This window comes from Gopherus flavomarginatus, chromosome 5 (genome assembly GCF_025201925.1).
Source record: "Gopherus flavomarginatus isolate rGopFla2 chromosome 5, rGopFla2.mat.asm, whole genome shotgun sequence".
Classification (NCBI taxonomy): Eukaryota; Metazoa; Chordata; order Testudines; family Testudinidae; genus Gopherus; species Gopherus flavomarginatus.
This window is the reverse complement of record NC_066621.1, coordinates 56,051,087-56,065,617: the sequence shown is the minus strand read 5'-3', so window position 1 is coordinate 56,065,617 and position 14,531 is coordinate 56,051,087. Positions and strand designations below refer to the sequence as shown.

The window sequence follows — 14,531 nt, the reverse complement described above, 5'->3', positions numbered from 1 at the left end:
TTGCGTGAGGACCCATTCTTTTTAAATTTGTAGAAAGGAAGACACATCATGTTGAAACAGGTCTGCTTGAGGTACTGGTGTATACTGGCCTTTGATAATGAGGGAGTGAGAAGAATGCCTGAAGAAGAAAATCTGAACCACCCTTCTCGTTTTACAAACTGCTCTCTTCAATCTTCCTGCTTTGCTGATTGTCTGTTTATGTTTGGCTGCTATTGTTTGTATATAAATTGGTGTTTACAAGCCTTACAAAACTTTATAAGACTTTTGTTTCACTTGTAAGATTGGGCAACATTTCTAACTGAATAAAGGCAGCACACAGTTGTACCACATTGTTCTGCATCTAGAACAACTAAATCTCTCTTATATAGTTTGTCTTGGATTCAGCAATTAAGCTCATTTGATCTTATTCACAAGAGGCGAGGACTTGCTTTTCAGATCAAGGTTTGGTGGCCTATGAGGCAGGAAACCCGGAATGGACAAGATTCATTTTCTCCTCAATTTTGCCACTTCTCTTTGTTTTTAACACATTTTGAAAGACATATGGCTCCACTCCATCTTGCAAGGTATGCCAGATATTTACTCATTTTGGTCAATTTACTTGAAATTCTACAGACACCTTAGATGGGGTTGGAAACTGACATTTGTGCATTTTCCAATGGTAATAAAGAGTCTGAGGAGAGTTTGCAGCTACCTCTACTTCATTCCATCACAGTGTTCCTATGTTGCATCAAGGTTACAAAGCTGATGCCTGGTCCTGCAGTCTTTGCATAAGATGGGAGTTTTGTTTATGTATGGACATTAGGATTAGTCAAACTTTTAATAAAGACAATAAGCTTGGAGAGTCTAATCCATACAATGACAATAGTTGTGCTACTGTATGGGACAGATATCACCAAGGCAGTGTCATATTGCGATCTTGACCCCTCAGTAAATGCAGTTGCAGTGACAAGCATTTGCCTGTGGTAAAAAAGTGGAACTCACAGGTGAAACTGTTCATCTGACTACTACTGGTACTACAGTTAAGTTAGGTCTTAGACTGAGCAACATATGTACTGGTATAGTGATTCCTGAGGCTACTGATTCATGGTTCCGACCAGGAGAAGCCAATAGGAACTGTTTGAAGAATTTTAATGGAGTCTTACAGAATTTCCGCTAGCAACAAGACTCTCATAGGTTAGTTTTAAGCACCTCTGTCACTCAGAGATGTCCAGCCATTTCACTAAGTAGAAGTGTGCAATGATTGGATGCCAACAATAAGAGTGGCTCACTGAGAATACACACACTGTTTTAACATTTCAAACTACCGTTAACATTTTATGAAAGGCCGTCTCCAACAACTGGAAACAGAAACAAAGAGTATCAACCAAAGATGTCAAGATGCCAGTCATTTAGATTAGCTAGGCATGTAATTTGAGGAAGTTATTATGGGTTTTCAACAAACATTAAAAGTTGTGAGAACTGTCTGAAGTTCAGTCTACTAACTATTAGTTTGAATCTCCCTTCACTTTTATCGGCTTTACACCAATGTATTTCCACTGATTTCCAGAGTTATTCTTGATTTGCCCCAGTGTAACAGAAGAGAATCAGCCCAAAGATGTTTTTGCTACTCACAGCGACCAAGAATAATAATCCCTATTTTTACATTTCTCTGTATGGCAAACATAATGAACAGCAAAGTACTCCCATTAGGCAGATAGAAGTCATTTCTCAATATTTCTAATCAAAATTTGTATAAACTTTATGCATGTGGTATGAGTAATTGCTTTGAAATACACGATAGCACATTAGTCAAACAAATACAAGATCAGGTTTCACAATCTACATCCCTTGATTTAGATAAACCCTAAACTACCGTATATCTGAAAAAGAACTGTTGCAACACACGTTTGTCAGAAGTCTCTCTCTAGCAGAAATTATCCTTGGTCTTCTAAGCTACATAGATTGCAAAAAGTGGTAACGCAGACAGCTAATGTATTCCCAAAGCAGGTCAGCTCCCACTCAGACATGAACAGAAAGAAGGAGCATAGCTGCTTACAGAATGGCCTGACTCCTGTTTACAGTTAATCCATATCCTTGGTCTTTCCTTATCCTCCTTTCCCACTCTCTCACAAGGGTCATGAAGCCTGCAGGAGGTAATACCTTGACTCAGTGCAAGGGGAAGAACTCTCCTACACAGTGCCCAAATCAATGGATAGGAAATAATTCATGCCGCAGGATAGGGCATTGCAAGGGTCTTGGTGACCATGTTCAATGATGCTCCAACCTGATAACATTCCTATAAGCCTGAATACACATGGCAGTCAAGCTAAATCGAATCTCTTATTCTGTGCTGGGAGGAAGGGGGAGTATTGGATGGCTGTAGAAGTCCAGCACCTACATTGCTGATCAACTCCAAGCAGCAAGTACAGTGCTTACCATTAAAAGGTCAGCATTTGCCAATCTGCTGATAGCACAGTTCTTTCGCTGTAATTAGAATGCAAAATAACCAGTGCAAAATAACTGTGTAGAGTCTCTTGGCAAATATTGGCTTTCTAACAGATGCCACTCTAAGCATCCCACTGGAATATGGTGCAACCTCCATAGCCATGTACTCTGGGAGGCTCATCAAGCGCCTGCAGGTCAGTTGTCACAACAATTTCAGTTGCACAGCGCCCCCAAGTTTTAATTAATCCTGTATACAGTATAAATACTGAAAGAAATATGTATGAAAAATTAATTAGGTGATCTATGCAGCTCTGATTTCTCAATTAGTACTTACCATGCCGGAAAATTACCTTATACCACTTAAAGATACATATAAGAGCATGGGACTTCATTTTTTCCCCTATGTACTTATTACTTGTGATGAGTGTTTGCCAACAGTGGCCTGGTTCATCTCCTGGAGCTCCAGTGTTTGGAGAGAAGGGCCATGCACCCTTCTACCGTGACTCCTGGCTGCATGCAGAAGGGAATTCTTTTCCCAGCAGATTTTGGTAGGAACTGTAGCCTGTACATTTTGCAGGGTCTCCCTCCCTATCCAAAAGCAAGGCTTCACAAGGGGAACGACATAGAGCTCTGCTCTTTCCATTGGGTTTTTCCATGAAAGGGCATGATCTGGCCCAGTCTTTTATAAGAATAGCTTCTTTTTTTTTTTTTTTTTTTTGGTTAGGATAGTACAGAATTTTGAGCCAAATTCACAAAAGATCTCACCCTTCCTCAAGCAACTAAACAAAGTAGCCAGATTTTCAAAAGCACTCCGCACTCAGTAGCTCCTGTTATTACAAGTGGAAGCAGCTGGGAGCTGAAAACTTTTGAAAATCTGTCCCTTTGTGCTTCCCAAATGAAGAGGAGAGCTAGCACTATAAACATATTGCTTTGCCAAAATGAAAAAAAGGTGGAAATTAAAAAGTAAGTGAACAAGCAACTGAGAAGCAAAAATGTAATGTTTAAAGGGTTGTCTGTTTCTTTTCTTAATCTTCCTTTAAAAATATAAGTGAGTTTGGTGCTCAAATTAGACTTATAGTCCTGGAGATGAAAGTTTTCTATTTACTCATGGAAGTTGTAAAGCACAAATAGCAGCAGCGCAAATTCCCACAAAGTCCCTCAGTGCTGACCTAGAGGAGCAACCTCTAACATAGTGAAGATAGTGAAGTGTAGTTTTGTCTCCATTTTCATTATTGATTGAACCTCTCTACTGAGATTGTCAAAAAAGCCGGGGGGAAGGGAGAACGCTAATCAATAGCAATTGTGATTTTTTTTTTTTTTAATGATGAGAGCTGTCCAACAGAAACTGAACTAACACAGCCAGCTACTTTGGCAATATGTACTACAGAACTTCATAAATACATTAACATATAAACATGTTCATTTCACACAAGCCACTGAACAGTGTCAGATCATAGTGACTTCTGGTTTCTACCAAGCTGAGCTGGATTCAAACCAGTAACCTAGTAGTGAATAGTTTCATATCCCATTAGCAATGTCCTGAGACACGCAGGCCTCCATTTTAGTCAGTTACTTGAATATTTTAATATTTGTTATACATATTTTTTTCTTTATTCACAAGAGTAATAAAATGGCCTGAAGCCGTATCACCTCGTGTTGTGAGTTGAGAGGACAAAAGGAAAGCAGTGAGGTCTTGGGGGAGTTCTAAAGAAACCTATATGCTGCAGGAAAAGGTATTGGTGACAAATAGGTGGCAATCTTCCTTTTGAGTCAGTACTGAACCAATTCACTTACATAGCCTGAAAAGACACTAGTGGAGGTGTCCCCAGGTCCCGATCATTAGTGGCCATTAAATCCTCAATTCAGGAAAGCCTCTCTAATCAGGAAAAATAAAATCAATCAGATTAAAGCACGTGCTTTGGTGCTTTTCTGAATGAGGGCATATAAGAGTAAGGGTGTTAACCCTGGTTTCCTGGACAAATTCCAAGTTTGATCATTATACTCTGCCTCTCTATGCACACATCAGACTTCAGCTGGAAAAGATATTCTCCATTTTCTGTCCCAAACTGTTGTGAAATGTTGCTGAGTGCAGTTAGTTACATGCCAGCAATGGCTGAATTTCAGAGGTGGGTGAACTCTTCTCCCTGCATAGGTTGTGCATCAATTTGCTAAGTTTGTAAAGTGCCTTGGGGTTTTTCAGGCTGAAAAAAGTGAGCAATAGAAGAAAGATAATTATCAGAAAGATACTTTTTCTTTCCAAAGAGAAATGATCCTCCTCCATCCAGAATAAAGACACAAAATGAAATGGGACAAATGGAAATGCCTGCTGAAATCCAATTTGGCACACATTTCATATAACGTTTAAGTAAATTTGCTTGAGGAGATTTTAGGCTCAATCTTACTTTTATTTAATAGGTTGTTCACATCTTATTTTTCATGAAGCTTTTACTTTGGACTTGATCCTGCTCCTGCTGAAGTCAACTGCAAAAATCCCATCAATCCTTTACTTTGAAATTTCACATTTAAAATCCAAAGAAAGTGTTATACTCAGATTTTGTGGTTAATATTCATCAGGTTAATATGTTAAAGAGAGCTTTGCAGGGAATATTATTAATGAGCAAAATAAGTTTGCTGTTTCTGGGCTGAGGTCACTTACAAAGAATGTACAAATGAAAATAAGGTTGACTTTTATTTACTTAACTATCTTCTTACATTGAATTCCTTTGGCAACATGTCTTTAAACATTTAAAACCCTGTTTACAAGAAGGCTCTGAAAGTAGTTTCAAACCATTATATCCCTAATTGAATTCCCCAGGAGTCCAGTAAACTCAGAGGAATAAAGAAAGAAATCATAACATTTGCTAAATCATCTCAAAACATATTTCACTGCAAAGATTATGTGACCTGTTATAAGTCTGAATGATAACTGGGATTGAACTACTGAAACCTTTATTAGTCAGATTGAAATCAAACAGAAAGTTGCCTGTTAGAAGCATGCTAATTAAATTATACCTGCCTTTTGCTTTTATTGCTAATTAAGGGTAAGCATTTTTGCATAAAAGACATGTATGTGTACATGCTGCAGATAAGACGTGCAATAAAAGAACTATTAAGAATCAGGGTACACCAAATGCAAATTGGTAGGCAAGTGGGTCAATAAATTCAGAGCAGTTGATTTTGTGGGCTTCAGAAGTGAAATTAATATGGGGCTCAGTTACCAATCTTCCAATTATCCCCTATAAACTCGGAAGATATTTTCAGCTAGACTTACAAAACTTCACATTGTTTTTAAGCAGTCAGTCCTTTTGTGTAACATCATCTGTATCAGACAGATCACAAGAGAAGTCTCAGGAAATATCTGAACATGTTAAATAGCTTCATATCCCTGTCAACTTACCGGGCTTATAAGTTATTCCTTGGGGGAAGAGGAATCCCTGCTGGGCTGCAGCAGCTGCTGCCAATGTCCGCTGGTCGTGTGGAAAAATTGGGATCATGAGCGGAGGCATGTGACCCTGAACCTGCTAAACAAAAGAGAGCCTCTGATCAGAAAAAGCACAAATTTATCTTGACAGGTATTTCTCCAGCACTGATAGTGTTCTTACGGTCACACAGCCCCACAGAACCTTCTCCTTAATGTAATCCTCACCAATTTCACATTATCACATCAAAGCCCCCCTTAACATTGTTTTCCTTCAGTGTCAAAGGTGTAACAGTCTCCGTGAACTGTACTTTATCCCGCTTCTTGCTGATTTTTTTAAATTATTCCTTGTGTTTACATTTCATTGCACAAAAAGAAATCAATATTTTCATATACTATAGATTCATATTGAGAAAAGAAACACGTGGCTTACATTTGTATTAGTCTATCACATTTTTATTTCTCTTTGGGAGCTTAGATATCATAGTGACAAACACTTTAAAGGCAGCCTAATATCTAAAGAGCTATTTTAATGTTCATATTTTAACATATTTAGGGGAGGTAATTTTATTTCAGAGATCTTACACTATTGTATTGCTAGTATATATGCCAACAATTCAGGTATGTTATTTCAAAACCTCACCACAGTATGTTAGTCGCCTAGACAACACCCCATCTCTTAAGATTTAAAGCTATAACATCTTGGCTCCCAATTAAACTAATATCCTTCACCATACACACCTCGCTGTAACATATAAATTGCTTGTCTGTCTAAGCAGTTTTACAGCTTTATGCACTATCATGTAGCTCAGTAATTATGGAATTGTATTCAGAGAGCATTTCAGAATAAATCCTACTATATCAAATTTCATTTGACCTTAATAAATGTATCAAAGAGCACAAACATGCAAAAGCAGAAAATTCTTCACCTTATATCAGCATTTGTATTCCACATATAGAAAATGAGAGACGTGACATTAACATGTCTGTTCAATTCACATTTTAATTTTCTGGTTTATTTATGCTATACATATATCAGAGACTCTGGATGGGATAACGTGGAGTTTTTGTCTATCCCCCAAACCCCAACAGTACTGAAGGCTTTGATTACAGCATTTTTCTGATTAGTAAAAGAGTAAACACATAACGGTTTAAATATCAAAACCAGGAAGTGCAGAACAGCATTATTTTTCCAGTCAGAAAGAATTTTTGCCCTCTGATCCTGCCATAAATGGGTGGCATTAAATACTATTAAAAAGTTAAACTAAACTTCTAGTGATTTCTTTTTCTTTTAATTCCTAAAAACTTTTTTTTGGTCAAATCCCATATGTTGACCTATGACATTGTTTAAACAGTGCCAAATTTTCTTGTCATATTCCTTTCCGTTCACAACCACTGATGCAGTGCAGAAATGCTACTGTGTGTCTATGACGGTTAATTTACCAACAACTCTTCTCTGGGAAAAGCCCTAAGATGTAGGTTAATAAAGGTCACTCAAAAAATAAACTCTTTACAGTATTTTTCTGAATCCATTTCTCAGGAAAATCAACTTATAATAAAAAGGTCTTTGTGCAATTACTGCCATGGCACTGGGGCGTGAAAGAAACCAGCTTTGAGCAGCTATTTCTTTCATTTTAGCTGAGGTAAGCCTGGTTGTGAACGTTAGCTATGAGCTTAACTTGGTTAAATTGGAGTTGATCCCCCTGTGCCCAGTACCAGCCTTTAACTTCTGATTTAATGGTGCTAATTTTGTGTATGATGTTAGTGCATACTGGCTCAGAATGTATGCAACAAGTGAAAACAATATCAGTGGCTGATGGAGAATACAGCTACAGCATCTGGAAAGAATTTAACACAACGTGCTTTACAATCACTTACAGTACTTTCCAAGTAGATACTAATCAAAATGATACAGGCTCTGTGATAGCTCCCTCCTGGTCAGAAAATCTCCCCAGGGTATTGCAACAGTGTAAGGTACCCACAAACTCCTCTCCACCAGGAGGCTTCAGGGTGCCAGCCCAGGCACAAAAGAAGACAGCATTCACTAGGGTGGGGAATGAGGTTAGAGCATGCATTGATTCAGCACATTCACTAGGCAGCCTCTGTCGGTGGGGCTCTTACAGACCCTGGCGGGGGTGAGGTTCAGATGGGGGAGGGGGTAGATTTAAGCTTCTCTCCCCTAGTGGAGAGCAAATTTTCTTCGTGAGATGGATTGGGCTCCAAATATTTTTGAGATGCCCCAAATGAAAAGGACTAGATAACTATAAATTATTATCAATGTATGCTCTGGCTATCCTTTATAATCATTACTTTAAAATATTCCTTGAATACTGGCCAGATCATAGCCTGTGTCAATCAGCATAGCTCCATTAACTTTAATGGTTTACATCAAGATTGTTAGTCTCATGTGGACTGAAAACTTTTTACTGAATGGCAAAAATATCCCATATTTTACTTAGGACACATATCAAATACTATTTCTAAGAAAACTCTGTGGTCTTCCCTTTCATTTACAAACTGTGCTCCTGCCTGTTTTCTAGACATCCTGAGACTTCTTAACTCTTTTGTACCTAAATCTAACAATGCTGGTTACACAAACATTCAGTGATGGTTTCACCAAGAATTACTTTACAAATAGTTGTCATTATGCTTAGCACACATCAACTGTAAAGCACAGATGAATATTAAAGATATACTGGAAACACTGTGATGACTGATCAATTAGATTTTATAGAACTAAAGAGTAAGCCAAAAAAAAAATACACTATATACTCCTAGTGCCTCTCAAGTTTGTTTGTTTGTTTGTTTTTGGGTGGGGAGAGAGGGTGGGATCATAAAATTAGCTACATTCCTAAACATTTTAAGGGCTAGACTGTTCTTCAGGTTTTTCTAAAAACCAAGACAGCAGCAGATGCATGAAAAACAAACTCTGGCTCTTCCCATTCAGAAAAAATGTGTATTGTTGTATCAACACTTTCCTCTTTTGTCTCTTCTGTGCTAAGTTGTTGATGATGCCATTTTTTGCCATCTGCCCTAGAGCTTCATTAAAGATACATGAATGGACTAACTGGCCTGATATCTTGTGAGGAACAGGTGCTATTGTTTGTCCCCAAAGACTTGCACTAAAGATCTGACTCAAAATACTTGAGAAAGAGCATCTGCAGCAGTCAGTCAGAGAGTAACTTGGCAGGGATCTTGCTATGTGCTAATATTCAAACAGAGTGACACTCAGAGGGACTAATTTTCTCTTTCATGAAGATTATTTAACTTTTTTGTGATGGGCAATAAATGTTTGTATCTGAACAATTCTGTTTAATGTCTTTCACTGAGCTGTACAAGTGAATCGGATGGGTCCTGAAAGCAATTCTTTTCAATATTTTGATCAACAGAAAAAAAACATGGATATACTTCTGTTTTCAAAGTAACCTTAAATAAGATAATTTGTAAGGAACAATAAAACAAGCAATCTGTCTATACTGACTTGTTTCTCTATGACAATTTTAAGTCTGTATTTGGATGTAATAATTGGAGTACATTTTATTAAATGTCCGAAGCCATCAAGCTATAGAAATATTAGGCAGTACCATAATATGGTTTTAATGTATCACATAACTCTTATAATTCTTGGGAATAGCTAACAATATTAACTAGTGTGAGGTCAGGAAACAACCTTGGATGGAAACAACCTTGATTTGCTCAAGAATCAATGGTGGATTTTGTTCTCCCTAGAAGAGTAAGGGCTGGTGAGTAACATGATAAAGAGGGCCATGTTTTGTATTGTCCCATGGAGTGATAGGAATATCAGTCACAGTAGAAGCTGGCTATTACAATCCTCTCAGCTACAGAGTCACTGATGCTTAGTGTTGTACACAAAAGGAGAATGCCCAGGATTACAAAAGGGACATGGCATGAAAGAATAATTGCTTGAGTGAAAATTCTCTGCCCTTCTTGAATCTAGAACCAAGCACGTTTCATGAGAGCTGAGATGCGATTTGTGCTCTAAACTAAAAAAAACATGTTTCAGCACATACAAATCAAGTTTATTTCAACTAAGTTTGTTAGTCAAGAACTGGATTGGAAACTGTATTCTAGAAAACTTTTGCTAACTGATAGATGAGATGCTTATTTGGAGTTCTGTTATACCTCCTCCATCAGCAGAAAGGAAAGGTGCTATTTTGTACAAATAAAAGCACCTCATCAAGTAATAATAGATTCACAAAAGAAAGGATATTCAGAGACAAGTATGGCCTCCTCCTTTTATAAATATCTTAGTTTATCTTATGGTGCCTACATTTTGCAGTTTGTATAGTATGTAAGATCACAGACTTTGGTAAGGCCTCTCAAACTATAAAATGGAATACAATGACTAAGGATAACCATGTATGTTAACCTTAAAACAGGGGCTCTCAAACTTCATTACACCATGACCCCCTTCTGACAACAAAAATTACTACATGACTCCAAGAAGGGGGACTGAAGCCTGAGCCCACTCAAGTCCCACTGAGCCCAAGCCTCATGGCTCTGAGCGGGGGACAAGGGTTGTAACCTGAGCCCTGCCACCCAGGGCTGAAGGCCTCGAGCTTCAGCTTAGACCCTGGGCGGTGGGACTCGGGGTTCAGCTCCAGGCCCCAGCAAGTCTAAGCCAGCCCTGGTGACCCCATTAAAATGAGGTCACGACCCACTTTGGGGTCTCAACCCATAGTTTGAGAATTGCTGCCTTACAGAATCTTCTCCAGTTATAAACCTTCTCCATGCGATGTACATTTCTCTGAACCTCATGCTCCCCTCTATATCCATGCTTGAAACAGAGCCTCCACCTGCAGAACCCCCACCTGCAGAAAGAGGTAGAGTCATCTTCATGACTTCCTGTCCCCTTCTCCCCATCTCTGTGGAAGTCTCTCTAAAAGGGAGCTTCATAGTCCCCAAATTTGGAAAGGAGTGTGGTAGAGGCATGGGGAGTTCCAGATTCTTATTTTCATTCTCCCCAAACCTGCTGGAGAAACCAACAAAAATGAATTCTATGATCTTTACTAATATGTGCTATCTTCACCATGGAGCCTTCCTTTGGGAGTAGTAAGTGGACACAGAACACAGCTTCCAAGAGCCACAGGGAGGTGGTGGGGGCATTCATGCACACTACTCTTACCTCTGGTTGACTGCAGAGATCTTTTGGTCAAGGGAGCACAGACTTCTGCAGTGGAAACAAGCCCCATCCTACCTGGCAGTAGAATTCATAACAAACTCCTCAAGCTGAAATTTGCCCAGTTTCCCCTCTCCTACATGGATTATTTCAGCAAAGGGGAGAATAAGGTCCCATTTTTTTCTGGATTCTCATCATGATCTTCACATTATTTTATGCTTTGATAGCTGTTCAATTTCCTTTGCTTTTCACTTGTATGAGACACTGTCATGGAGTAAACAATGCTCTCTAATTGACTATAATAACAAAGCATCATTCTTTTTAACCATTTTTCCTATGTCATTATAATCTTTAGGCCAGATCTCTCTCTGGTGCAAATCACCATATCGCCATTGAACACAATGGAGCTGCACCAATTAATACCAGCTGAAAATCTAACCTTTGAAATGTACTTCGAAACACAATATTTGACTTCAGTATAGGATTTGTACTACTCGCTGTATTTGGAATGGAGAATATAGAAAACAATGGAAAAACAAAAAAACAATAAGAGACAAGTGTCAAGGATGGTGTCCACTGCATGCAATACCAGTAATGAGTGAGCATCCAAAGTCCCAATTAATACATATAAGGTTAGACCAGGAACACAATTTTTAAAGTATCATCCCGATCTTTTACCAAATTAAGGTTATATTGGGGAGAGTGGGAGAGGTATTGGAGCTACTTGAATAACTGAAAAATGTATTTCCAATAAAATAATAAATACTGCATGTGATTAGTCTGCTAAATGGTCTATGAGTAATTGTTGAAAACACATGTAAACAGGGAAACACAACTTTATTTCGCACACATCTAGCTTCCTTAATAGGACGAGTTTTCAAAATTCTTTAGTTTCTTATTCATATAGCAGAACAACTCCCCAGGTAATGGCAGCATACCAAGCAAAAATATGCATCTTCAAAATTTCCAAAATATGTATTTACATGATAGAACATAATAACTCCATCCATCAAGTCAATATGGTAAGTTTTTTAAGCCTTCTTTAAATTTACTTATATGAGAGGTCTTAATAGCACTAACAGAGCTGTTAGTGTCCATTGTGTTAGTAATACAGGTTTTTAAATTCCATGTGTACTGTATATATTTACCTAATCTGCATTTTCAAAAGTCTGTGTATGACAGAAAGGACCATTATATCTATGCTACCATTTCAATTCTCATTTATTTTCATAACTGATACTTTTCCTTTTTTTTTTTGAAGGAAAGAAATTGAAGAGGTGTTGTAAATTCATTCATATATTTCAATTAGATTAATTTGGAGCTTATGCAAATGAGCGAACAACAATACTGCGGCCTAGAACACACTATGGCATAAACAAAGAGGCATTTACCCTATGAACACTTATGTACGTGCCACTCAATGGGTTAAATTGCTTAAAATTACCTCATGTTTAAAATTAACCATGCACATATTTGCAGGGTGGGGCCTATGTTTCCTGTGTGCAGCTCTGCGAATGCCCCCACAATAAAAAACTGCAACAAAAATCAAACTAGCATCAGATCTTGGTCTCAAGGACTGCCTACTCTGTTCAACTACGCAAAAGTACTGTGATGAGAAGAAAGGTCTATTAGTTATTCATTGGTAGCTCCAGTTACTTTGTGCCACTCTGATGATGCAGAATAGTTGTATTGATCAGTTATAATGGGGTTATGGCTACTTCATATCAATAGAGTAGTGCAAAGTAGCCAGAGCACACTGGGAAATCTGACCTTAGAATTTTCACTTGTGACTGATCCAGAGTTTGAATTAATATCTTCTTTGAATTAATACTACACAACATCTAGTCTTCCAAAACATAAAGTTAAAGTATGATCATAAGACCCAATTCTGCAAACATTTACATGAGCAGTCCCTACTCACATGAATGTGACTACATAAGTAAGGACTACTCTTGTGAGGCAGGGACTGCAGAAATAGGCTCAAATAGATGAAAGTGACTTTGTAATATGACACCCTCCTCATCAAATTTGCTAGCTGTGCATCAAATCTACTGGCGTAACTGAAAAATAAATTTCCTTTACTTTTTATTCCTGTTAGAATCAAAGAACTACAGGAGAGAGAGACGAATTCTATTCTACCTCATGTAACATCAGTTGAATTGTTCAGTACATTCTAAATGAAGAAATGCTCCTCTTGTGATGATGCGTGATCCACAAAGAACACAGTTTGATAATCAGATCCCAGGTTGATTTTATATGCTTAGCTATTAGGAAAAGATCTTGCAAACTTGAAAAGTGAGAATATTTATTAGCGAATCAATTAAGAAAAATAAATATAGTTACTGAATTTTTAGGCCAACCCTGACTGATGTTTCTCAGAGATGAATTATGAACTGAAGGTTTAAATTCTTGTGGGATTCCATGGACATTATATGTAAAGGCTGCCGTATTCAGCCACAATGATACACTGAGTGTCATTCTTAATTCCAAATCCTTTTTCTTTTGATAGTTAGTTGTATGTGTTGAACTTAAATGTGACATATTTGGGGAATCAAATGGGGAGCAATAGAAAAAGTACCACTGAATGCAATGAAGTAGGTTTTTTTAAGTAACATCTATCATTCCATTTCCATTAGCTTCCTGTTGTAGTGCCCAATTTGTGCCCAGCTATGTGGACATAGCGTATGTGGAAATGCAGGTGTCATTTGAAGATGACTTTCTCAAGTTAAAAGTATGATAAATGGTAATTAAATTGTTTAAATTGTCCATGTTTTAAGAAACTCTCACTAGGAGGGAAGGAGAACATCTCTGCTATAAAGAAATTAATAAAACATGTTATGCAAAAGTGAATTTATAGTTCATTTGGAATTAGAGATATACCACCTTTTCAATCCATACAAATGCATAATCTTGTCAATTAAATATTATTGTTAAGGTCTAGTAGTATGTTAAAATCACTTTAAAGTGCAACTAAGGAAAATTCATGTGTGTTTATTACTCCTTAAGGGTCTATTAGTGGGTATTTTATTCAGATTCGGGTTGTAAAATCTGCATAAACTCAGCATATTGTTATCCCCATGTGTGCATTTGTTTGGTTAAAGCATAACAGCAAATCTCAATTTCTGCAACTTCTGGAAAAGTCAAGAGAACTAAAACAGTCTTAATTTTAATCAGATACAAACAGTTATCACTACAGAAGTGAAGAGTTGACTATTATGCAAATCGTCACAGTTAGTGGTCACCAAGCCATCACAGAAGACTGAGCAAGTCAATTATTTCAGATATTTCCAAAGACTAGTGAAGATGTATGTTTCTCATTTCCACCTCATCTTATTTTCATAGAAATGTGAAAATATTAGTCAATGAACTTAGATTTTTTTAACAGAAACACCACTACCTGAGCTCATATCCAACATAAATTATGACTTAATTAGTTTTTTTAAAGTTTTTAATGGTAATACCAAAATGTGCAAAGTTTTGGACTTCATTCAAATCTCAAGTTGATGAAATTATTCAGTACACAAGTTCTTTTAAACTTTGCAGCTCGTA

General features: G+C 37.5%; 1 protein-coding gene across 24 annotated transcripts in view; it reads right to left on the bottom strand.

Moving 5' to 3' along the window:
• The window catches only part of SOX6 (SRY-box transcription factor 6), a 458,734-nt gene that overhangs the window by 110,706 nt on the left and 333,497 nt on the right, over window positions 1-14,531 (bottom strand). For 20 of the 24 annotated variants that reach the window (XM_050954523.1, XM_050954527.1, XM_050954538.1 and 17 more), the window contains one exon: window positions 5,822-5,945. In XM_050954523.1, the coding sequence (XP_050810480.1) occupies window positions 5,822-5,945 (124 nt within the window). The remainder of the gene's footprint in view (window positions 1-5,821; window positions 5,946-14,531) is intronic. The other 4 variants (XM_050954528.1, XM_050954545.1, XM_050954543.1 and 1 more) reach the window with 1 other exon arrangement.